This window comes from Carettochelys insculpta, chromosome 2, assembly GCF_033958435.1.
Source record: "Carettochelys insculpta isolate YL-2023 chromosome 2, ASM3395843v1, whole genome shotgun sequence".
Lineage (NCBI taxonomy): Eukaryota > Metazoa > Chordata > Testudines > Carettochelyidae > Carettochelys > Carettochelys insculpta.
Window position 1 is genome coordinate 132,007,253 of NC_134138.1, and position 25,479 is coordinate 132,032,731.

Consider the following 25,479-nt stretch of genomic DNA (forward strand, 5'->3'; position numbering starts at 1 on the left):
GTGAACATAGAAATGTCTAAGTTAATTGGCAATAGAAAAGTAAAAGGAACTTTTCCTTTAAGAGAAGCTACAGCTTACTTGTGGACTAAGGACTGCTTCTCTCCCCTCCCCAGCACACAAACTATACTGCTTGTTCACATTTACTGAAATCTTAATTAGCACAGTGATGATGATATTGTGCAAATGCTGGTCAGTGAGTAATTAGAACTATAAACTTAATTGGTTCTCTCTCTCTCTAGCTCAGATTATTTCAGCAAGAAGAAACACGAGAAACAAGATGCCTCATGCTGAGAGGCCTCACCATGAGAAACGGAGCCAATATTATGAGAAGTGTGGATCTGATAGACACCAGGAGGAGCGAAGGGCTAAAAGGCCACATCCATCTAATGAAAGGTGTGTTTCTTCTTTATCCCTCAATTTGGGATGCAGAGCTTGTTTGTGCTTTGCATTCAGTTTGTGCTTCTTGCAAAGTCAGGGAAAGCATATTCAGCCTTGACACAGAAGTGTGAATGTGACACATTCAGAACTAGGTCTGGCTGAACTATTTAGTTACTGAAAGTTTTTAAGAGTCTAATTAAGACAAAGTCATGTACTCTGGGAGGAATGGAAGAGGGTGAGGACCATGAAGGTGGAAGAGAAAGGGGGAAGAGGAGATATGGCTGGGTCATAAGACCAAGGAGGGGTTTTGTTCTGGTCTTCCAGAGGTGACAGTTGGTTAAGGCTTATCTACCAGCAGAGCTGCACTGGTTTAACAGCTGCTAAGGCTGAGAGAAGGCTTATTTCAACCACAAGCACACTTAAACTAAAACAAAATAAATTGGTGCAAACTAGTAAACTAATGTTAGCATGTCAGCAAGGCCTTAGTGTCTGGGATAGATGAGAAGCCTCTAATGGAGAACTCTGGGGTGCTCTCCAACAGGTACCTGTTTTGCTCTCCCTGTCCAGCCCAGGTCACACTGGGATGCAACCTGGCTTTTTTGACTGCAGTTTAAGAGAGGAGGAAACAATAAGTTTTCATAAGCATTAATAAAATAAAATAAGAAGGTGCAGGGAAGCAGGATGACTGTAGTTATGATTTTTAAAAGGCTGAAATACTGAAGTCCTTAGTCTATATTTAATGGGAAAGGGAGATTCTTATTTGAATATCTTCATAAGCGATAGTAAATAGCAGAAAAGAAAATACAATGAAATATAATCATCTGGTCCAGATGGGTTTTTTTTTTAAGATATTAAGAAAATTTGCTATTGATTTTGCTGTATCACTGACAATTTTTGAAAGGATGTGGAAAATTGGGAAGAAAATAGTTTACAGCTATGAACAAAACATTGTGATACAAAATGACACTTCAGTGCATGATAGGACTTGTAGTTTTGATGCCTAATGATTCCAGTCTTCTCCATGGGCTTCATTTTCTGGCCACTTCAATTTCTGCATATTAGAGACCATGTCAGAGAAGCATGCTTTACATTGGCACAGAAGGTGTGAGGCTTGTGATGATTGTTCATTGGGGGTGAGAGGGTTCTTCTGCAGGTGTCAAAACTGCCCCCAAGAAAAACTTGTTTTACACTGAGTGTAAGAACAACAGTGCCAGGGAAGGCACAGATGCATTCCTCCGTCCCTTGAAAGAGTTCTGTTCTGAATGAGTTGTGGCGTTTTTGAGCAGGGTGGGAGCAGCACCACAGTCCAGGACACACTGACAGCTGAATGCCCTAGGCCCTGCTCCTTCCAGGCCCCCGGTAGCTGTAAGCCGTGCTGACTTACATGATGACAGAGCAACATAACGGCCAGTGCAATCAGAATATTCAAGCAGAAAGACAATAATTGTACATACTCACTTGGGTGCTACTGCAGCTGGACTATTGTGTTCATTGCTGTGTAGTGCTTCCTCACCTGACACATTCTGAAACTGGACGGGAGTTCAGAGAAAGAGCTCGAGACTGAGGCTAAGTCTACACTGCCCAGCAGCTTTCCAGCTAGGAGTGTGACACCCTTCCACACCCTCCCAGCACAGCAAGTTATAGCATTGTAAAGCATTTCTAGCTATTCTCCTTGTGGAGGTGGTTTACACAGCACTGGGAGTGCTCTCTTCCAGCACTTTTGTTGTAGTCACGCTTTCACTTTTAAGTATTGCCATGATTGCATTTTAATGTTAGTGTAGACAAAGCCTAGATTGTACCACATCTTGCCAAACTGTAGAAAAGGAAAATAGGAGTTGGTGCAGCGTTCCTCATGGAGTATTTTATGTTCTGGTGTAATTCCATGCTTTTCTATTCTTGTACACAACTATTTGTGAAATGCAGTAAATCACAAATATGCATTGCTTTTTCCACAACTTGGGTGGTACCTATTTACAGGTGTTTGTTAGATGCAACCACTAAAGAAAACTTCAGCCTCCAGTTTTGTCCATGGGCTGGTAGTTGAGTATTTGCTTTTCATGGCACATGAGTGATCACTGGGTACATGGTATTTATAAACAGTTGACCCACTCTCTCTCCTCTTTCCAAATTACATAGACGTATTCACACTTGTCAAATGAACTTGTAAATTATTAAAATATTTCACAAATGGCTGAGAAACTAGGAATGCCAAATTCTGACCTCAAAAAAACTGACCACCCCTGCACTTTATCTGGGGCTCCCCCTTCAACTGTCTCCATCCCTCTGTCACTCATTTTCACCAGGCTGGGGCATGGGTGAGGGAACTGTTTGGAGATTGGGCTCTGGGGTTCAGCTGGAGGTGAGGTGGGATGAGGAAGTGGACTTTAGGGTGGTGCCACTAATGAAGGATTTAGGTTACATGAGGGGTGAGGACTCTGGTTGTGGGTGGGGGCTATGAGATTGCAAGAGGGGGTAAACGCCCTGGAAGGGAGTTGGGATACAGGAGGGAGCTCAGGGCTGGGGTTGGAGTGTGGGAGGTGTGGTTCCAGAAAGCCTTCTACCATCAGTGAGGTGTCCCTCCAGCTCCAAGGTGGAGGTGCACCCAGGCAGCTCTGCACACTGTGCGTCTCCACAGCCAGCATCCCCACAGCCATCAATGGCCACAGTTCCCTGTTTCCTCACCAAGCTGCCGCCTAAGGGCTGGAGGGATGTGCCAACTGCTTCTGGGAACCACAGGGAGCCTTCCTCAGCTGTACTGCAACTGACCAAACATTTAAGGCCAGGTCAGCAGTGCTGCCAAGGGTTGCCATGATCCCTTTTCTGACCGGCCCTTCTGTAGAAAAACCAGATGCCTGGCGACCCCTTGCGAGACATTACTGAAATAGTTATTCATGGTGGTAGATTTGCTTTTCATAAACATTCTTGCAAACAGATCTCATTTGACTAAATGTTGCAGAAATTCCAAGAAATGAAAAATTAATACTTTTTGCTGCACTTGTCAAAGATTAGTCAGTGCTGTCACCTGTAGAGAATTCTTTACTCCTGCTCCATTTGCAGGTCAACACAAGGGACTCCTGGTAACCAACACTCAAGACCTTCTACTGCTTATTCAGACATTTACCCAAAAAGCATAGCATCAACTCCTGGATATGTCAACTCTCCACCTCATTATTATCCACAGGAAGAGACCTTCTCAGAGAAATGTAACAAGCTGTGCACAAGGAGAGGTATGTGGATTCTTACTTTTATTTATCCATGCCTCCTCTCTTCAGAGATTTGTCCTTGTTTTAGTCACACAACCTGATTCATTAACACAAACTCAGGCGTAGGGTCAGAATAGAATAGCCCTACTGGGATTCATGAATGGTATAGATACAAGTCAGTTATTGGTCTTAAATGTCTACAGGCCAGATTTGCACAAGTATATCTGAAGATAGAAATCGGCTCTTCATCAGATTCAAAAAAAGCGTCTGTGTTAGACACCAGGCACCCAATGACTTTCAATGGAAGTTAGGTCTCCAGGTTGCTTAGATGCTTTTGTACATTCCTTAGGCACCTGTTAGCATTTCCAGGCCCCAAAACATAAGAATAGCCATACTGGGTCAGACCATAAGTCCATCAAGCCCTGTATCCTGTCATCCAGCAGTGGCCAATGCCAGGTGCCCCAGAGGGAATGAACAGAACAGGTAATCATCAAGTGATCAGTTCCCTGTCGTCCATTTCCAGCCTGTGGCAAACAGAGGCTAGGAACACCCTCCATGCCCATCCTGGCTCATAGCCATTGATGGACCTATTCCCCCATTCATTTATCTAGCTCTTTTCTAAACTCTTATAGTCTTGGCCTTCACAACATCCTCTGGCAAGTAGTTCCACAGGTTAACTGTGCGTTGTGTGAAAAAATATTTCCTATTGTTTTAAACTTGCTTCCTATTTTCATCTGGTGACCCCTAGTTCTTGTGTTGTGAGGAGTAAATGACATTTCCTTATTTATTTTCTCCACACCAGTCATGATTTTATATACCTATATGATATCCCCACTTAATCATCTTTTTTCCAAATTAAATGTCCCAGTCTGATTAACCTCTCCTCATATGGCAGACATTCCATACCCTTAATCATTTTTGTTGCCCTTTTCTGAACCTTTTGCAATTCCAATATATCTGTTTTCGAGATGGGGCGACCACATTTGCACACAGTATTTCAGATGTGGATGTACTGTGGATTTATATAGATGTAGTATGACTTTGTCATCTTATCCTTTTCTTAACAATTCCCAACATTTTGTAAGCTTTTTATTCTATTTCAGAACATAGAATTTTTGCAGTAAGGAATCATTAAATCATTGAGAGCCAGTAAGTTTGTCAGGTATCCAGCCACGAAGTGACCCCACCTGGAGCCTCTTCCTGCACCCCAAATTCTGAAGCCACAGCCCTCACCCCCTCTCATACCCCAGCCCTCTGCCCTAGCCATGAGCCCCTCACCACATTCCAAAGCACTCAGCCCCAGATATGAGCCCCCTCCAGCACTCATCCCCAGGTTCATCCCAGAGCCCCTCATTTATGCCCCCCCCAGGATCCTGCACCTCCCCTGCAACCCAGAGCCCATACCCCCCTTATTCCAAACCACTTGGCCTCATCTGCACCATCCTGGAACCCCATCATGCACTCTAAAGCCCTCATTCCTGGCTTCACCCCAGAGTCCATACCCCCAGTTGGAGCTCAAATCTTCTAAGCCCTAAACCTATCAAAATCAGCGAGCAAGGGATGCTGTGGGAGGGTGAGAAGAGTTTGGAATAAGTGGAGGGCAAGGACTCCGGTACGTGGTTTTGTACAATTAGAAAGTTGGCATCCCTAGCTGAGCGCCAGAGCAAGCATGAATGACTACAACCTGATCAGAGCACTCGCCTGGGAGGTGGGAGACCTAAGGTCCAGTCTCCCTGCTCCAGTGACTTAAATATTGTATCCACAATGGAATAGCTTCAAACAGGAGAGACTGAGGGAGCCCCACATTGGGCTATCCTACAGATCAGTGGTCTAGACACTCACCATTTCCCCTCAGATGTGGTAGGAGGCCTTCAACAGGTGACCTAGTGGTTACTCCAAAGGTTATGAGTGAAGGCCACTTCCTCTTGCTGCCCCACCCCACTTCTTGAGTTTTACAAAAACAGTAGTAAGCACCTAACACAAAACAGGTTTTGCAGCTGAGAAACCCAAGCAGAGCTAAGCACCTCCCCGCAACCACGGCTTAGATACCTGTCTCCAAAGGGATTGGCAATGGTGCACACACTTCAGGGTGGATGGCTTATTTATTCTAGAAAATTTTGCAAATCACATTGAGGCAGATTGTGAATCTAGTGATATTTTTTTCCTAAGCACCCAAGTTTCCTAATGAATCTACAGATTTAATGATTAAAAATAGAGACATTGACTGTTCCAGAAAAAGCCTAATTTATCCTCCTCTTTTCAGACAACTAGAACTGGTATCTTTGTTTTACAATCAGCTTCTCTCTTCTGAGGGTGTTGCAGCTCCTTCTGGACATTTTCTGTGGAATATCTGGAAACTGATGCATACTTACTCCATGAATTCTCTACCATCACATGCTGAGACCTAAAAAATTAGCATCGTATGATTGAACTTTCTTTTCCCCAATTCTGAAAAAAGCCCTGGTTAGACCAGAACAAGGAGCCAATCAATATTTTGTCCATGACTGTTTCGTGAGCAAGAGTTGAGGGCTGCTACTATCTTATTGTTTCAATTTTTGTTCTCACCTTATTCCTCTTTTTCCGCAGCCAGGGAGGATAAGGCTAACCCTTGCACACTTGGCTTGACAAACTAGTCACAGGAAAAAGATTCCCAAATGACCAGATCTCAATCTTTGCCTTGCTCAGTCCAGCCAGATGTTTTTTCCTCAGAGCCAAGGGATTAAAACTGGGGTCTAGGAGAGGCCAATTGGTTTATGTGCTGTAGTCTTAAAAAAGCCAAACTGCAAGCACTAGAGGAGGGAACTGCATTTTCATTGTATCTTGCAGTTCTCCCGACTTTCATGTGCATTAAATAAAGCCGCTAGTACTGAACAATATAAAAAAGCTATCACTTAAATCTGACACATTTCCTGAGCATTTGATGCCACTCAAGTTTTCCTTTTTTTCCCCCACTCTTTAAAGTATTCTGTAGGGAGACAGAAGAAATAAGAAAATGAGTGTTAACATCCTTATACTGAACTTCTAATGTGTGGTGGGAACAAGGATTTTTTTTTAAAGAAATTAATCTCTCACCTGGCGTTTTTTATTTTTCTTGAGAGATGGGACTGTTCCTTTCCTTAAATATATTTTAGCAAAATGTGCTCTTTCCTATTACATTTTGTATCTAATTTTCCCAAATTGAGTTGTCCCTTTCACCATTCCAAGCCCCCTTTCTGTTATCCTTTTTCTAATTGCCAAACAAAAAATATTTGCAAAACAGAATTCTAATTCCAAAGAAATCTCTTAAAATTCAGGAATTATAAAAGTTATTGCGTAGAAATCATGTTCCTTGTGATGCTAAAATGGTCATTATAGATGTTGCATTATTTATCAAGACAAAAGCATGCCTTACTTTACTAAAATACAAAACCTATCAGAGCGAGGCATCTGTCAAGATCTTTCACACTTATTTTGTCAAGTACAGTAGTAAAAATATGAATTAATACAATTATATGAACTATAGTTCTTAGGTAGACCTGCAGCTAACCATATTTATATTGGGTAAAGCAAGATCTATTACCTGTATATCCTTCTCACAACAAACTTTACCATCCTTGGTATTCAAAATAGTTGCCACTACAAGGAAGGTGCTCTTCTAGAAATTGATTCCAATGCAATTTTTCAGGTTAAGGGTTGAAGGAGAAAGTGGAAAAAAGTATTTAATGGAATTAGCCACTGACAAATATTAGTATATTGATTCCTGGTGACAGTATAAATTAGTTGAGTATTTGATTTTTTTAAAGTGAAACAACCAAAAAATGTAAAAAAAAAAAAATTTTCGAAAAACACAAAATCCTTTAATTCCTACAGTCTTGTGATACTACCAGCTTTATTTACAAGAAATCACATCTGTTTGTCTTCTTTTGTTTCAAGTAACATAACACTAACAATCTGCACTCTCACAATTTTTGTTACAAATCTTGTGCTCCTAAGTTTGTGTATAACTACTGAATAGTCAATTTCCCTTTTTCAATGGGTCTTTCAGAGAGTGGAAACCATTGAAAAACTTGGAAAGAGAGACTATAGCCACAATAATTGGTAGGTATCTTGGGGGCTATTAAAACCAAAAATTACCACCTTGAGATATATTTTAATTGAATGGATTTCAAGGTAATTGTGCCTCTAAGAAGCCCATATTTATAATTTCTTCCCCCTCATATCCCCATCTCAATGAAGGTAACACTTAAATGAAGTCTTCCTATGAATTAAGGAACTAATTTTTGCATTAGTTAGTTACAATTTAGCATATTACAAACGTTGTGTGTCAGATGATAAAACATAGGTGGAGACAAATATTAAATTTAATTTGCTATACAATTGATTTTTTTTTTGCATGTCCTTTTCCTGTGACAATGCAAATAAACGTGTAATTGGTGCATTTGTTCACATACCCAGTTTTACTTTAGTTGAATGACAGGACAGTAATGAGATGTGGTAAGGTAGGAGAACAAGGGTCATAGGTTTGGGAAAGTGCTGGTTTGAGCCTGACACTACTTTCTTAGATTGGGCAAAAACAGTGAAATGTGAATAAGTCTCTAATCTTAAATAGGTTACAGATGTTTGGATTATCCTTAACTCCTCCCCCGAACCATCTCCCCTGCAAAAATCCTGAGAACCACACACTTCCTGGTTTTGTTTCAACTATATTTTATTGGTGTTACAGAGAAAGCAGTAGTGACCTGGTAACATTTCTTTACTTAGTAAAACTTCATGAAGTCCTGCCCATCACCTTTTGCTTATTATTGGAAAGGTCTGGCCCATTCCTATAATTCAAAAAGTTATTCAATAAAAATTCCTTCATTAGTCATCTCCTTTAATTCTGGTACTAGTCTCTAATTTCCAAATGAGTAGAAAAGTTAAGGAAAGGTGCTTGAGAAACAGTTTGCAAAGAGCAGCTATCAACACAAAACAGTCCAGTAGCACTTTGATAACTATTTTTGGTTCTCTGTGCCTTTAGTCAGTCTGTTCTGGTATGGCTATGGTATGAAGAAGTGGGTCTGTCCCACGGAAGCTCATCACCTAATAAATTATTTTGTTAGTCTATAAAGTTGACAAATCAGAAAAATTGTAATCCAGGTGGGCAAATCAGAAGAGCAGAGGGGCAGTGGGGGAAGTCAAGAGTCAGATAAAACCAAGTATGTAAAAGAGTCCTTATAATGGGCCAGGTAATTGGCATCCCAGTTCAAACCATGTGTTAATGTGTCGAATTTGAATATAAAAGAGTTCTGCACTCCTCTCTGTAGGTCACTATAGGGGCTCGTCTGCATACTTGGCTCAATCTAATTCTTGATCTCCCCCTCCACACCCCTCCACTCTCTGATTTGCTCACCTTGATTATCTTTTTCTGATTTGTCCTTCTTGCTTACTGTTTTTGGTTCTTTGTGTCTTAAATATTGAGTCTGTTCTGGTCTGGCTATGGTCTGAAGAAGTGGGTCTGTCCCACAAAAGCTCACCTAATAAACTATTTTGCTAGTCTTTAAAGTGCTACTTGACTGCTTTTTGTTTTGATAGTGTATAGACTAGCACGACTTACTCTCTGTAGGTGATCCTTAAAGTTCCTTTTCAGTAAAGCTGACTTTCAGGTCATTAACAGAATGGCCCACTCCATTAAAGTGCTAGCTGACAGGTTTCTGATGTCTGTTTTGTGTCCATTCATTCTTTGTCAAAGAGCATTTACTGTTTGACCTATATACATAGTATGTGGGCATTGTTGGCACATGATGGTATATATGATGTTAGTTGAGGAACATGAGAATGTGCTCATCATTCTGTGAATAACCTGGTTAGGTCTAGTGATATCCTCAGTATAGACATGTTGGCAATGGGGCTTGTTGCAAGGCGAAGTTCCAGGATTGGTATTATTGTGGTATAGCCTGTGGTTGCTGCTGAGAATTCTCATAAGGTTGGGAGGTTGTCTGTAGAAGAGAACAGGCCTGTCACCTAGGGCCTTCTGGAGTGTGGCATCCTGATTAAGAATAGGTTGTAGGTCTTTAATGATGCGTTTTAGTGGTTTGAGTTGGGGGCTGTAGGTAATGATCAGTGGTGTTCTGTTGTTGGTTTTTTTGGGCCTGTCTTGAAGTAGCTGGTTTCTGGGTATTCATCCAGCCCTCTTCTTTTTCCCCCCCACTTCTCCTGGTGGGTAATTCAGGTTTATGAATATTTGGTAGAGCAAGATCCATTGTTTGCAGTCAAGCCCTTAGGCACAATCACATTTGCTCTGATCCTGCTGACAGAGACCAAAACCTACAAGATCTCTTGAAAGTGCTACGGGACTGCTTTTTTGTTTTGATAGAATATAGACTAACACGGCTATCTCTCTATTACTATCCAAAGAGCAGCTGTAACAGAAATCCTATTTCCCACCAGCAAGTACACAGGTTGAAGGAAATAGTGTTGTATTTCTCAAACATGTTGTATAAGAGCAATAACATGACTTTGTCCAGGATATGCTCATGCATTAATAGATCAGCATTAATTACAATATGAGCATCCATAAGCCTTTGTTCTCAAAAATGTGATCGAAAGTTCTAACCACAGCAACAGATTCTGGAAAGTAGTTCTGAGTAGACAAATGAATAGTTTAGGAACTGTATTAAGATGGAAATCAACCCCAATGGAGAAAAAAGTCCAATGGACATAAATCACCATCTCTCATATCAACTGTGATTTACATCATATGTTTTGCTTCTCATGAACCCACATTCCATGAAGGCTCATGGCTTTATTGGCAAGAGGGCATGCTGAGCAGTGTTCCTTCTAATTGGTTCCATCAGTGTGTGGAATAAATTTTATGTGCATGCAGCCATGCACTGATGGGCACCACCAATAAAGACACAGGCTGCAGGTGCTCTGTTAATGATCTGGGCAGCTGCTCAAGCAATCGGCTTACAGGGAACACTGGTGCTGAGGTGGTTGCCACAATTACTTTCAGTACTATTTACCTATAAGGGACACATTTGTACAGTAAACAAAAAGGTCTGATATTCACTCCTTTGGTGCAACTTTCTGTAACATGAGATTCTTTATTCCTAATAAGAAGCTCAATATATACTGTTCTGAAATCATTTATACACTTCTTAAATTTGCTACACGATGGTGAGTTGACAGCAAAAAGCAATGTAGTGGCATTGTGAGATTGAAGCAGTATACGTTAGCTAATATTAGTATGCTTCACTCTTATGCGCATTACAAATTATATTCTTCATCATCTTCTCTTGGTGGTCCGTCATGTCCGACGATGACGTCTTGAGCTTGCACAGGCTCATCGGTTGTGGACTCGCATGTGGGTGAGGAGTCCAAGCTGTGAATGGCATGGGCGTTCACAGTGGGGGCAAGGGAATTGTCTTGACCCTGTCGGTGCGGCTGCTGCTGTTGCTTTTTTCCTTTCACAAGCATCAATCAGGCATACGCGTTGCTGCTCTTTGAAGTTGTCATACGCATGTTGTACAAGAGCATGCCAGCCTGTTCGGTCTTCTGCATGCTGCTCTAGCTGCTTTGGCTTTAATCCAGCATGAGCAATGTTGGCCGGCACTCAGAGTTTACCTCTTGTGAGGCCTAACTTGATTTCTTCTGCCTCAGGAGAGTTCACCATACAGGAGTTGCTTAGGGATTCTTGACTCCTCCTGTACAGCGAAGCTGGGCTTTCAGAATCATGGCTTCGATACTTGTGGTTCCTCCTCTGTCAAGTACTTTCAGGTTTGTGACTCTGGCCTGCCATTGAATGTGCAGTATTGACTTCAAGCTGCATGTGTGGAAGTGCTCCAGCAGTTTCACATGTTTTCTGTACAAGGTTCATGTTTCACATGCATGCAGGAGACTCGTCAGGACTACAGCCTTGTACACTTTCAGTTAAGTGGACTGTCGGATATTGTGCTGATTAAACACTCGTGCTCTCAGATGTCCTAGTGCCTGGCTGGCTTTGTAGATCCTGGCATTGATTTCTTTGTCAAGAGAGCCATCATTGGCTATCATGCTGCCAACATACTTGAACTCGTCCACCATTTTTAACTCTGCTCCTTCGATAGAGATTGAAGTGGGGAAAGCAGCAGATCCTGAAGCAGGCTGAAATAGTACCTTGGCCTACCGAAGCCAAAGAGGTGAGTGGCTTCAGCAAACGTGTTGAGAATGAGCTGGAGATCAGATTCCTTGTGTGCCATAAGTGCACAGTTGTCAGCAAAAAGTGCTTCAAGGATGAGCCTCTCAAGTGTCTTGGGTTTAGCATTCAAACGATGAAGGACGAAAAGTGACCCATCAAGCCCGTACTTTAGGTAGACTCCATGGTCCAGGTCCTTAACTACGTGGCTGAGGACGCATGTGAAAGAGAGGTTGAATAGCACTGGGGCCAGCACGCACCCTTGCTTCACACCATTGGGTATCTCAAATGGATCTGAGGAGTTGCCATTTCTAAGCACAAAGCCAATCATGTCATCGTGGAACAGGTGTATTAGGTTGATGAATCTTCTTGAGCAGTCAAATTTTGACAGGATAATCCACAAGGCTTTTCTGCTGATGGTGTTGAGTGTCATGGTGAGGTCTATAAAGACAGCGTATAGATCCAAGTTCTGCTCTATGTGCTTTTCCTGGACCCGACAAACAGCAAAGATCATGTCAATGGTGCTTCAGCCTGGGCGGAAGCCACACTGTGCCTCTGGTAGGTTCTTCTCTGAGATGCTGGTGATCAGACTGTTGAGAATGACTCGAGCCAAGATCTTCCCAGCAGTAGAGAGAAGAGGGATGCCCCAGTAATTTCCACAGTCAGCTTTCTCGCCCTTGTTCTCGAAGAGCGAGACAATTGTGGCATCCCTAAAGTCTTTGGGCGTGTCTTCTCAGATGCTGGTCAAAATGCTGTGAAAGGCTCTAAGTGACACTGGTCCTGCTGCCTTGAAAATTTCAGCAGGGATACCGTCCATCCCAGGGGCTTTGCCAGAGCTGGTCTGACTGATTGCCTTTGTGACCTCATCCATTGTAGGGGGCAGGTCAAGACTGTCTATTGTGAGTTTCTGAGGGACCTGGTCTAGGGCTGCAGGTATGAAAACTGTATATGGACCTTCAAAGCCAAGTACCACACCTCTGCTGTTTGCAGATGGCATGACCCTCCTGAGAAGAGCAGCATCAACAATAGATGGAGAGAGCATTTCAGCAACCTTCTCAACAGGCCCTCCATGGTCAATCCAGGTGTCAGTGTAGTCAGGCCATTTTCTGCACACAAGCTCAGCAGACGGTGGCCATTGGCTTTCATGTTACCAGTGCCGAAATGCCCCAGCACCCCTTTCCATTTCCTACAGTCCTTGTCAATTTTGGCATTGAAGTCACCCAATGGGAGAAGCTCGTCACTAGGAGTGGAGGAGGAGTTGCTTTTGCAAGACAGTCCAGGTACTCGTAGAAACTCTTTTGCTTCTCAGAGTTGGGGCGTAAGTGCTGGTGACTGTAACCTGGCCAGAGTGGTTGAGGGGGAAGGGGAGCTTGATCAAACGCTCACTGATGCAAGTTAGTAGGTCAGGAAGCTGGCGCAAAAGCGATGTCTTGATGGCAAGTCCCACTCTGTGGATTCTGTCTTCATTTTCAGGCCTGACTTTTCAGAAAGTGTAACCTCCTTTCGGTTCACAGATGGATCCTTCCTCTGCAAGTCTGGTCTCGCTCAGGGTGGCTATGTCAATGTTATAGTGTGCCAGCTTTCTTGCTATGAGGGCTGTCCTCTTAGGCATCATAGTTTTCTCCCTGTCCAAGAGGGTACGAACATTCTGTGCTCCAAGTATGATTCTTTTCACTATTTTTCGACCAGAGAGAGTAAAACTGCCAGGCATGGCACGCTGGCCAGTTTGGATGGGACCAGCAATTTTTGGGACACCTTTTCTAGTCCCCTCCCTCACTTGAGGGTGAGCAATACTGGTCCTAAAAAGGCCTGCTCAGTCACCTGGGATGTTGCTGAACTCCTTTGACCCCAGCACAACAGTCAAGCGACCAAAGTCCACGGGCCGCGTACATGCAGGTTTGGAACTATGACTCCCAACGGTCACCTCCACCTGTCACTGTCACCTCCACCTCCACCCCAACACTGCAGGACTTTGAAGTAAACAGAAGATGTAAAAGGATAACAGACTAATAAAGTAGATGGATTTGAGAGATGAGAGCCTCCAAAGAACCTGTGCAGGAGAATGTTTAAAGTGGAAAAGCCGTTGCACAGGGGCAGTTCCACTCTCTTGGCCTCAGAAGCCTGGTTCCAGTGGTATGAAAAGTCATCACAGCTGCAGACTTCCTATGTTGCAGGGGATGGCCATGCCGTCTTGGGTGCCTTGTCGTGCCCTTCGCTGTCCACAGAGCATTGCAGAACCTCCTTCTTGGTCATTGGGTCTTGCTGTTGATCTCATCTGTCCAGTCCGCTGGAGCCAACTGCACATGCTGGGATAGGCAAGTCTCTACCTGACCAAAGGTTTCAGTTTAGCCCACCTGTCAAAGCTACTTATTGGGGTGTGGCTGCTGCACATGCTACAACTTCTTGGAGCCACAGGTGAGAGCTGAGTGCCAGGCAGGGACCAAAGGTTCACAAACTGCCTCCAAAGACGCATGAAAAGTCCCCCACACCAGAGGTGCTACCTCTCCCTGGACACCCCATACACTCCTATTTTGGATACATGCCTGGTAGTAGGGTGACTATATTTCCAAAACAGGACAAGACACTATAAGGGGCCAGCCCAAACTTCTCCCTGCTCCCTCCCATGGGGCTTGCCCAAGCCACTCACCTGAGGCACATCCTTCCACCCCACCGGCTGACATCACTGCTCTCTGGAGTCCAGCCTTTCCCCTGCCCGCCCCCAGGTAGGGTTCATGTTGCTGCTTACCCAAGTCCTGCCCACTCCCCCCATTTTCTTCTGCACCCTGCTTTCATGACAAAAATGAACATTTATCCCATTTGTGGCAAATGGGACACATGCCCACTTTTGCTCTGGAAAAAAAAAGGGACAGCTGGAACACAGCTTATATAAAGGAAAAACAGGACATTTGGTCACCCTGTTGGTCAACTGAATATTCCAGCAGGCTTTTTTTTTTAACCCACTGAATGGACTTTAAAAAAATACTGCAGTTTTAAGTTGGAGGGAATACTGGATTGAACAGTGCAAATGAAGATAGTATGGCTCGTTAACATACCAAAGCCATAGTAAATAACATTGCATGGCACAACAACAGTTAGCTTATCTGTCTTAAATTTCTGGAGCATTTCAATTTAAAGGCAGGCTCTCTTTGCTCTGAAATACAAATGACCAGAATATTTGGTGGTATAAAAAATGCGAGGGGGGCTCGGCAATTTAGATGACGTGTGTAATTTAGGAAGAAATCTGGGTAAAAATATTGAGACTTTGCTGAAAATTTTAGATTAGAATTGACAAACATTTCCACATCAACAAATTATTCTGATCAAACTTACTTTTCTGATCCCCCAAAATAATCAGTTCTCTTCCAAACAAAATGCTTTCTCAGCTCAAAACTTTTTGAAATTTCCCTCAACTTCATTAAATTATAAAAAGCTGAAAAATCAAATTTGTTTTGGGTTGAATGAAACTGATCTGAAACAAAATTTCTTTTGAATTTTTTGGAATGGCCAAGTGAACTGAAAAATCAGGTCTGTGCACAGCTATGTTCAAAACACGGTATAGGCACAAAACTATTGCTCTCCCCAGAGTGTGCTAATCAGTATTAACTCCATTTTCAGTTAAGTTCACAATCATCATTCCTATTTAGGAGTATCTTGGTTTTTGTGCCCCTGGGGAGGATGGGTGGTGGAGGTAGATTCCTCACACTTCAGCCAAACTCTTCCAAAATAAAAAATGTCTAACTGTAATTACCCTCAAAAACTAATCACCCCCAGTAGACTAATACGCTTCCCAGTTAGCTTACGTAGGTATTCAGTAAATGAATTAAAAAAAGTACTTTGTGTAGGTTCCACCAAACCTGCTGTGGTATTGGTTCTACAGCCTAAGACTGATTTCAACAAAATATCCAAACGTACAGGTTCCTCTAGCCCAGGGGTAGGCAACCTTCGGCTCTGAAGCCACACGTGGCTCTTTAAGGAGTCACTTGTGGCTCTGAGGGCTGCCAGTGCTGACTCCTCTTGCGGCTTCCTGCCCTGCTGAAATAATGGGACTGAATTTAATTGGTTTAATGGCTGGCAGGGCAGTGGGAGTGATCCCGCCATGAAACCAATCAAATTTAGTTATGTAATTTCAGTGCGGCAGGGCAGGGAGCCGTCTGCACTGCAGGGAAGGGCAGATGAGTCTGCCCCTGCTGGAGCCATGCAGCCCCACTGAGAATGGGGCTGAAGAGAGGAGCAGGGGTGGCAAGGCAGCCACGGTGGAGGAGCAGTGGCAGCACACACGTAGATGGAGAAGCTAGTCAGCTGATGCAGGTTAATCTTGGGGAAGTCGGGGGAGACATTCGGGGTTGAGAAAGGTTAGGCCTGCAGATGTGGGGAGGCTGGTTCAGGGCTGAGAAGGGTGGAGCCTTGGGATGGGAGGAAAAGCTTGGGGATAGAGTGGCAGATTTGGGGGCTGAGGTGGGTAAAGCCTGGAGCTGGGAGTAACAACTTTCTGACCGGTACAAATCATTGTGTGGGCACTGCTCTTAAAACAGGGGTGACAACAACTACAGTTTGACATTTATGAAGGGCTTTCTCCTACTCACGTGCGTTGTGGCTCTTGAAGGATTGATTTTGTAATTGAATTTGAAAAAATGGCTCTTCTCACTATTTTGGTTGCAGACCCCTGCTCTAGCCCAGGGCTCAGAAACCCCCCAGTATGGGTGCCAAGAGCAGCACATGACCCAGTTTTCATTGGCATGTGAGGCAGCAGCTCAGTCCCACCGCTACTCCCCCATACAGCCAGGGGCTTCCTCAAAGCCATGCGTCCTCTGGAGCAACAAAAGACCAGCTAATGCTACCAACCACCTGAGGTGCAAAAAGTACCCCAGAAGTTACTTTTGAGAAAAAGTACAGCTGCTTTTGTGGGAGGAAAGAAAATGTTCTCAAGTACAAGTCACCACTGTCCCTCTGGAAAACTACTTGAGTAAAAGTACACCCACACATGCCACATCCATCTTATACGCAAGTACCCTGAAGTGAAAGCAGGTGCACGTTTACTCAAGTAACTTTTTAGGTACTTTTCCCCACCTCTCCCAACCACCACCTAATAAAGCTGTTGTTGTTAAGACTATTAGTGACCTTTACAAGTATCAGTGGCACTCGGACTGTACATAGAGGTCAAAAGGTCAGATTTCAGCACTCCGCCTTGGAAAGGGTGCTGACCCCTGCTGTAGCTAGCCCCAGCTTTTGTCAGCAATAATGCTCATTCAAAAGCAGTAACTAAGTGTTGTAAGTACAATATAATGAAGTTCATTCAGGAAGAGAGAGAGTAAGATGACCCAGGGAAAGATGGCTTCTTCATGCCAGCTCAGCACATATGTTTCCACCACCACAGAGGTATTTACTTGCCACCTTTTAGAAAGAGCTCTCTGCAGCTGATGAAAATCTCAGCACAAGCACAGGAGGTAATGCTGCAAGTATCCAGTGCCAGTTTAAATAAATGTTGGTCTCTTTCTATTGTCATTGGGGCCTAAGATTTGGAGTGTAACCTTCTCACCTGCTTCAAGCTCTGTACTCCGGGGTGAATTTTGAAGTGGCAGAAGCAGCAAATAAGGCAAGCGTCTAGAAGCAGTCCTTGCTTTTGTAGGAAATACCAGGGAAAAAGAGCGGATGGAGAGTCTAAGTAGAAGGCAGGACCTGTGATAAGTTCAGGAGAGATCCATGCAAAAGATTAAGATGTCATGATCCCAGTCCCATAGTGTCCTGAAATTATTTGTCATATTGCCAGCCAACATGATGCAGATACTGCTTAATGCTACATGGTCCTGGAGCATGAACTTAATATCATGTGCACCAAAGCTCTGTCACTGAGGGAATCAGGTTTGTCTTGCAAGTCCCAGATAGACCACAGATGCTGTACAGACCCATGTTTCAAACTTCAGGACTTTCCATGAGTTCTTGGCAGTATGGAGGGAAATGATCTCAGGGCAGGGTGGATATGCAGAATGGAACAACTCCTCCATAGCAATGTGAGAATACCAGGATATCAGGAGTCACTTGTGGCTTCTAAGCAGGATTGTCATCTTCATTATCAAGGAACATTTTACAAATATTTAAAGGACAGTACTCTTGCTTCTCCTCTTTGTCATATTTTCCACATCTTGACCAACATGTTTCCATCATTTGACAAGGTGAGACCCAAAAATATTTTGACAAATACATTCAAGATTCTCATGTTAACAGATTTTCAAAAGGAGCCCACAGGCTTTAGGCATCTGGATTCCATTTGCATCCAATGGGATTTGGGTACCTAACTTCCTTGACATTCCCAGGCTCTGTGATTAATTTTTGTTATACTGCCTGTCAACTCCTGGAACCCACGTGCTTTTTAAGAATTAACCCATTAGGGACATTTGAGCGCTATGCAGAGAAAGAAGAGCACCACTGGACAGGGAACAAGCTGCTGGGTGCATTGAGTTTTTTACATAGCAGCTTTTGTTTTCTATTGATTTGATACAGTACTGTTAGACACAGTGGGACTTTTGCTGTTGACTTTGATAGCAGCAGGATCACACTCCATGGATATGTATACAAAAGGTGTAAAAACACACTGAACATAAACATACAGCATTATTGTAATATGGAGGCATCCAACTTTATTAAATTGTTAGAACATCACCTTACTATGGCTGCTGCTGGTGTTTTTTTCTTTCCTTTCTTCTGTCAGATTCTCTTAACTTTCCATCTCTCTCTCCCCTCTCTCAGCCCAGCTGCTGCAGCACAGAGGTGACCGTATAGCCTCAAGTTCAGCTGTAACATTACTCTGTGGAATGCAAAATGAGCATTGGCAAGAGGAATCCTACATATGGAACCCTTTTCAGAACTGTTTGACTCCTGCATTTGCAAGTCACTATAGAGTGTCAGAATTCTGGTCTTTTTAAAAAGTTACTGTTAAAAAACCAAGAGCCAGCCTGCTTTTTTAAGATTCACTGGCTCAGGGAATTTAAAATGGGCTGCATGCATGCCTTAACCCTTGAGGTGACCAATTAATTTCTGACATTCTCTTCTTCCCTGCTTGTTTAGCCCAATGCAGGAAGAGCAAACGTATACATTTATGCAGTAGAACACTGGCACAAGTTTTCACATTCATTTCAGCACCAAATGGGGAGTGTGGCACTTTGTAGGCCATTAGTGAATACTGTCCATCCCAAGCAATGTTCAGGTGAAGGTCAGAGTAGGCAGACAGGTAGGGAAAGGGGAGCAAATCAGCGAGTTCTATGTTTTTTTTTTTTAAGTGAAAAACAAGGAAAGAAGAGGAGGCCAGTAGAGCGGGGGATGAAACAACTTTGCCAGGACATTATGTAAGGCAGCCGTCATCCATTCAGGGATGGTAAATGGAAACGCATAAGCAACTGATTGAAACACTCCTTTCACCAGCTTCCAAATCATGAGTACAACCCAAGAGAAAGTTCTTACATGGATGCTGGCAATGTCTTCCTGCCATACCAGAAAGAAAGCATCACCACAGGTATCTTGCAAGGGAAAGGCCAGTCACACTGCCTAACATAGAGCATAACAGAAGAAGACCACACCGCTGAGTCAGACTGGAGAGATTTCTTACTGATCTTGACAAAAAGCCAAGCAGTGCACCCTGTCCTCAAAACACAGATGGAAGAATATGGCGTATTGAGCAGGAGGTTAGATTTTGCAGATGGTCATGTTGGGTCAGTGGAGGATCAAAGCAAAAAGTCACTCAGTGCAACAGTGATCCAAAAAGAACAAGAACAGGGATGATGCTTAAATTTATCACCCTTTATAAATTTTAATTAAGAGATGAGTGAAATGAGACTCAAAAAGATTGTGTCTATTATGGTTTATCACCTTACTCAACACCGTTAACGATTCCCACTTCCATCACCCTTGTCCTTTCCCAAGACACACATACCCAGAAACCCCCAGTAAATATCTGTTGGGAATGATTCAAGCGGAGACAAAATTGCTGGTCTTGTGAGTGTGAGGGACAAATAGCAGATTCTCACAAAGACAGACATACATATACCCTTCTCCCCAAGGGAGAAAGCCAGTGACACCCTGGAAGCTTGCAAGAGGGCAGAGGGAGAGTTCTCAGTCCTCCCTGGTGGCCAGTCTAGATGTTTGATGGGAGGTGCAAGGAAAAACAAGATAAGAAGCACATAAGGGAATCCCAGGTGCTTGGAAAAAGAGAGAAAAGGGAATGCAGTCGTAAACCTGTATAGTTGTCTGACCCAGGAACAGACCCATTGGTAGCTAGAGTTTAGTTTCAGATACAGGGGAGTTGTAGACTTATCTGGTCTGGGTGTGGTCAAGATGTTAAGTACTTAGAGTATATTTTTTCAAACTTTCCGAAGAAAAAAAAACTATCAGCATTCAACAGAAATGTAATATGCATCTGTAGAAGCTACTCTCAAAATTATATACTAGCGATATACCTCCTACTGGAAGTTTGGATCATGCATAAATAGTACCATTAAAATAATATAGAACAGTTTTCTTCATTAAATTCCACAGCATTTTTCAGTACGGGTTCTAATAAAAGCTAAATAGTTTGATTCTTGCAACGCAAGGAATAATGGGACTGCTCCAAAACCCTCTGAAGTCTCAGAGGGCCTTACTTCAGTGGGCTTGGCTTAGATTCTTTTTATTTTTTTAGCTTTCATGATGAATGTTGCTATTGTATTTTTTTTTTAAATCAGTACCAGTGGTTGAGATAGTCCATGATTATTACGAAGTTTCAATGAAAACAAAAATAGTCTTCCTTTCAGAGCTGTCTTCACACTCTACACCAGACTGCAACAGTACATCTTTGTTTATATTACCAGGATCAGAAACTGTTCTCATTGTTGACAGCTATAGAAACTGTTTTTATGACACAGTTCGTCCTTACATGAACTTAGCTGAAGCCAAAGCCATTGTAAAAGGATATTCTTCTACGAGTGTCCCCGTGGGTGCTCCACAATAGGTGTCGGGCTCACCCCGGCGCCGCAAATCGGAAACTTTCCAGCAGTTTCTCTCGGACCGCGCATGCGCCGGCGCGCGCCGCTCCCTTGCGCGCCCCCGGCCACGTGCGTGATCCAGTCCCCGCCAGTTCCTTCTTAACCGCCATCGGCTGCAGACGGAATCCGCTCAGGCTGCGGCCAGAGTCAGCATAGTTAGAGTTTTTAGTTTAGATTGTTAATTTCTTTTCTTGCAAAAAAAAAAAAAAAAAAAAAAAAAAAAGAAGGAGAAAAGGAAAAAGGACAAAAAAAAAAAAATATATAGAAAGTTTTAGTAAAAGAGAGAGAGGAGTGGAGACAACGCGGGGACGTGAAGGCCAGTAGGCCTTCTGCCGCAGCAGGCTGGGGCCCATGAAAGGGGAACAGGCACAGAGACAGTGCTAAGTACCCTATTAACAGCTCAAAAGACTCACCGTGATGTCCTCTTCAGGATTCAAAAAGTGAGAGTCCTGCCGCGAAGCTATGCCGGCCTCCAATGGGCATAGTCAATGCATTAGGTGCCTGGGGGAATCACACGTTACCCAGAAGTGTTCCTTTTGTGCAAACCTCACAGCCAGAGCAAGAAAGGATAGAGAAATGCAGCTGAAAATGCTGTTGTTTGATAAGGCCCTCTAGCCAGACATGCTGGAGAGGCCTCAATCGGAGGGACCCACAGGGCTCCATAAAAGGAAGGCGGCTTCCCTCACCCCCTTGGTGCAGAAACGGAGGAAGCTCTCTCCAGCCCGATCCCTGCCGGCAGTCACAGCAAGCGGGACGGGCGTAGCACACAGCCCCCAGCCGCAGTCCCAAACAAGCGGCAACGCAGCAGCGCACGTGGCAGAGGCTGAGCCACCGATTACTAAACAGCCGGCACGCACAGCCTTCAGAGCAGCAGCCAGGCAAGCACCGGAACCGGCGGCACTGCCACAAGCGCCACAGATCCCCGCGGCGCCAATGGTGCAGGGCCAACAGGCACGCAGCCTGCAGGCACTGGAGGAGGCTATCCGGGTGGCACCGCAGCTGAGCGTGCCGAGCGCAGCGCCAACAGCGGGGCCGAGATCCCCGGCACGGGAGGGGGCGGTGCCAGCCCCGCAGGGGAGGGGAAAGGCAGCAGCAAAAACCCGGCACCGCAGCCCTTCTCCGGACAGGGCTGCAGTGCTCCTTTCAACAAGCCCTCCCCTTATGCTGCGCACGCCAACCAGAAGGCATGGGTCTCCTCCAGCCTACGCAGAGCCTCCTTCTCCGTTCCTCCAACCAGCGTCACCATGGCTCGGGCCACCCTCGCCTTTTCTGGGATTGGATCCCCTGGAGTACTATCACAAACCGGTTTCACCACTGTCTCAGTCATCGAGAAGATCTCGCTCTCCCAGACATCGGGGGTATGCACCTCGAGAGTGGTCCAGGTCTCCATCCCAGGAACCGTGCCCGTGCTGCCATGGTCGCCCTTACCATGCTGGGCATTGACACCACAGGCATACACCCAGGGGCAGGTCCCCCTCGACCGTCCAATACCCCCGCGGGCACTCACGGACGGGGACGGAAACACAGCGGTCTCAGGGGGAATTGATATTGGAACCCCGAGATTTTCCCTTGCAAGCCTCTAGCGAGAGGGTGTACCACCGACAGCAGGACCCTGAGAGTTCAAGGGAGTTCTACCCTAGTGGTTCCTCCTTGTCCTCCCCCAACGAGGCTACAGCCCCCGGGGATGTTGCTCCCCCGGATGACCTCAAACAGTTTCAGGAGCTGTTTAAAAGGGCGGCTTTCACACAAGGCATCCAAACAGCAGAGGTGCAGGAGAAGCACCACAAGCTCCTCAAAAATCTGAGACCTTCGGCCCCATCCAAAATCGCTATTCCGCTCGACGAAGCAATCATGGAGTCAGCCACCACCATATGGCAGACCCCGCCTTCCGTTCCACATATAAACAAGAGATCGGATGAGAAATACTTCGTCCCGGCGAAGGGCATGGAGTTTCTGTTTAGTCACCCACAGCCAAATTCACTGGTGGTAGAATCGTCTCAGCAGAGATCAAAGACTTCCCAGTACAAAGCGGGGGGCACAGACAGAGATGCCAAGAAGCTAGAGCTATTTCGGCAGGAAGGTATACTCCTCCTCTACCCTGCTGTTGAGAATGGCAAATTATGCAGCACATCTAGCGAACCATAATTTCGATAATTACTCCAGGCTTACTTCTCTCATGGATTTGTTTCCAGAAGATAAGAAGCCGGTGCTGAAGGCCATCGTGCAAGAGGGCTATGCAGCTTCGAGGACGGGAGTCCAGATCGCCCTGGACGTGGCGGACACGGCAGCACGCTCAACGGCTACAGCAGTGGTCATGCGCAGGGAATCCTGGCTTCAGACATCGGGTATCCCGAGGGATCTGCAGGCGAAAATTGTTGATCTCCCCTGCGACACGCAGAAGCTGTTTGCAGAGTCAACTGATTCAGTCCTTCATTCCAGTAAGGACTCAAGAGCTACACTCAGAACCCTGGGTATTTATACCCCTCCATACAGAAAGAAAAAGTATTACCCTCAACAAAGGCGATACCCGTACCAACCTCAGCGTGCTCAGTACCAACGGGGCTACGACCAAGGGCGACATCAGCAGCAGCAACAGTATAGAACTCCTAGGCGACATTCCCAACAGAGCCGTGCATCCTCGGGGCAGGCCCAAAGGCAACAAGTTTGACGGACAGGTTGTGGGCTGCACTATTACGACCATCGTGCAATGCGATCCCCAGCTAATGTTCCATCATCGCCTCCGACCGTTCCACTCACGGTGGCAAAAGATCACCACAGACAAATGGGTACTGGAGATCATAGCCACGGGTTACGTGATCCCCTTCCAGTCGCTCCCACCACCAAAACCTCCGCCCAGGCGTCATCTCAGGGATGCTTCCCACGAGGCGAAACTCAAGCAGGAGGTGGACCATCTTATGTTCATAGGGGCGGTGGAAAGAGTACTGGAGCGACTCCAGGGGAAAGGGTTTTATTCACGATACTTCCTCACAGAGAAGAAAACAGGAGGCTGGAGGCCCATCTTAGATCTTCGAGGCCTCAACCGGTACTTGCGCAAACAACATTTTCGGATGATCACAGTCGCCTCTATACTCACGGCACTGGACGATGGAGATTGGTTTGCAGCCCTCGACTTACAAGATGCGTATTTTCATATAACGATCCACCCGGCACACGGACGTTTTCTCCATTTTATGGTCGGCAAAGAACATTTCCAATACAAGGTCCTTCCATTCGGCCTCTCCTCGGCCCCCAGAGTCTTTACCAAAACCCTGGCAGTGGTGTCAGCCTACCTGCACAGACAGGGGTATTTATATTCCCATATCTGGATGACTGCCTACTGAAAGGGGCCTCGAAGGCAGAGGTACTACGCACGATAAGCATCACAGCGAACACGTTTTCTTCGCTGGGCCTGGTCATCAACCTCGCGAAGTCAAAGACCGACCCCACACAAGACAGAGTTCATAGGGGCTCGAACAAACTCTGTTACAGCAAGAGTCTATCTACCCAACACTCACTTTCGCGCCATCGGTTCCCTGGTGCAAGTCATTACATACAGCCCCACAGTGCCGGTCTTAACGTGCTTGCAGCTGCTAGGCCACATGGCAGCGGCAATGTTCGTGGTGCAGAACGCCAGATTGCATATGCGCAGCCTGCAACATTGGCTGGCGAGCGTCTACAAGCCGGTGCCGCCCACGACAGAGGTGCGCAGATCCCTGCAATGGTGGGTAAACCCCAAGAACATGCTAACGGGGTACCCTTTCACCAACCACAAATCTCTATTTTTCTTACTACCGACGCTTCCCACATAGGGTGGGGAGCACACATCGACGACAAGGTGACGCAAGGACTGTGGTCCCCTACGGAACAGTCACTGCATATAAATATACTAGAGCTCAGAGCAGTGTTCAACGCCTGCAAACACTTTCGAGACCACATACAAGGCAAAGTAGTCGGGATCAATACAGACAACACCTCCACCATGTTTTATACAAATCAACAAGGAGGAGCTCGATCCCGTGCCTTATGTGCGGAAGCAGTCCAGCTGTGGAACTGGTGCATCGCCAACAATATAACGTTGAAAGCCTCGTACTTACCAGGCGCTCACAACATGAAAGCAGACCAGCTGAGCAGGCGCTTTGCACTCACACACGAGTGGCAGATCCGCTCCGATCTGCTACAACCCATCTTTCATACATGGGGGTTTCCCCAGATAGGCCTGTTTGCCACTCAGCACAACAAGAAGTGCCCCCAGTACTGCTCCAGGGCAGGATTGGGGCGGGGGTCCCTGGGGGACACATTCGCGATTTCGTGGAACGGCCCCCTGCTTTACGCGTTTCCGCCCACAGTGCTCATCCACAAGTTCTTGCAGAAAGCCAGGAGGGAGAGCGCCTGCATGATCCTAGTAGTCCCAACGTGGGATCGACAGCAATGGTTCCCCTTGCTTCTGCGCATGTCGGACCGCCCACCGCTCCCCCTTCCAGTGGCACCGGACCTGCTCACGCAGGCCCAGGGGTCCATCGTGCGCCCACACCCTCAAGGCCTGCGCCTACAAGCATGGTTAATCCATGGCTCAGCTCCCTAGAGGGTACGTGTACGGAGGGAGTACAACAAGTCCTGCAGAGTAGCCGAAGGACCTCCACCAGGAAGACTTATAAGCAGAAATGGACTCTATTCACTGCATGGTGTTCTGCCAAGCAGTTAGCTCCCCTTGATGTTCCTATACCTGTAATACTAGAATACTTACTGGACCTCAAAA

At 45.3% G+C, this 25,479-nt stretch overlaps 1 protein-coding gene across 1 annotated transcript in view; it reads left to right on the forward strand.

Moving 5' to 3' along the window:
- Positions 1 to 272: 272 nt before the first annotated feature.
- Positions 273 to 25,479, forward strand: part of LOC142008679 (MARVEL domain-containing protein 3-like) — a 33,538-nt gene continuing 8,331 nt past the window's right edge. Inside the window, exons 1-2 of the mRNA XM_074985937.1 lie at positions 273 to 393; positions 3,436 to 3,605. Of these exons, the coding sequence (XP_074842038.1) occupies positions 278 to 393; positions 3,436 to 3,605 (286 nt within the window). The 5' untranslated portion in view covers positions 273 to 277. The remainder of the gene's footprint in view (positions 394 to 3,435; positions 3,606 to 25,479) is intronic.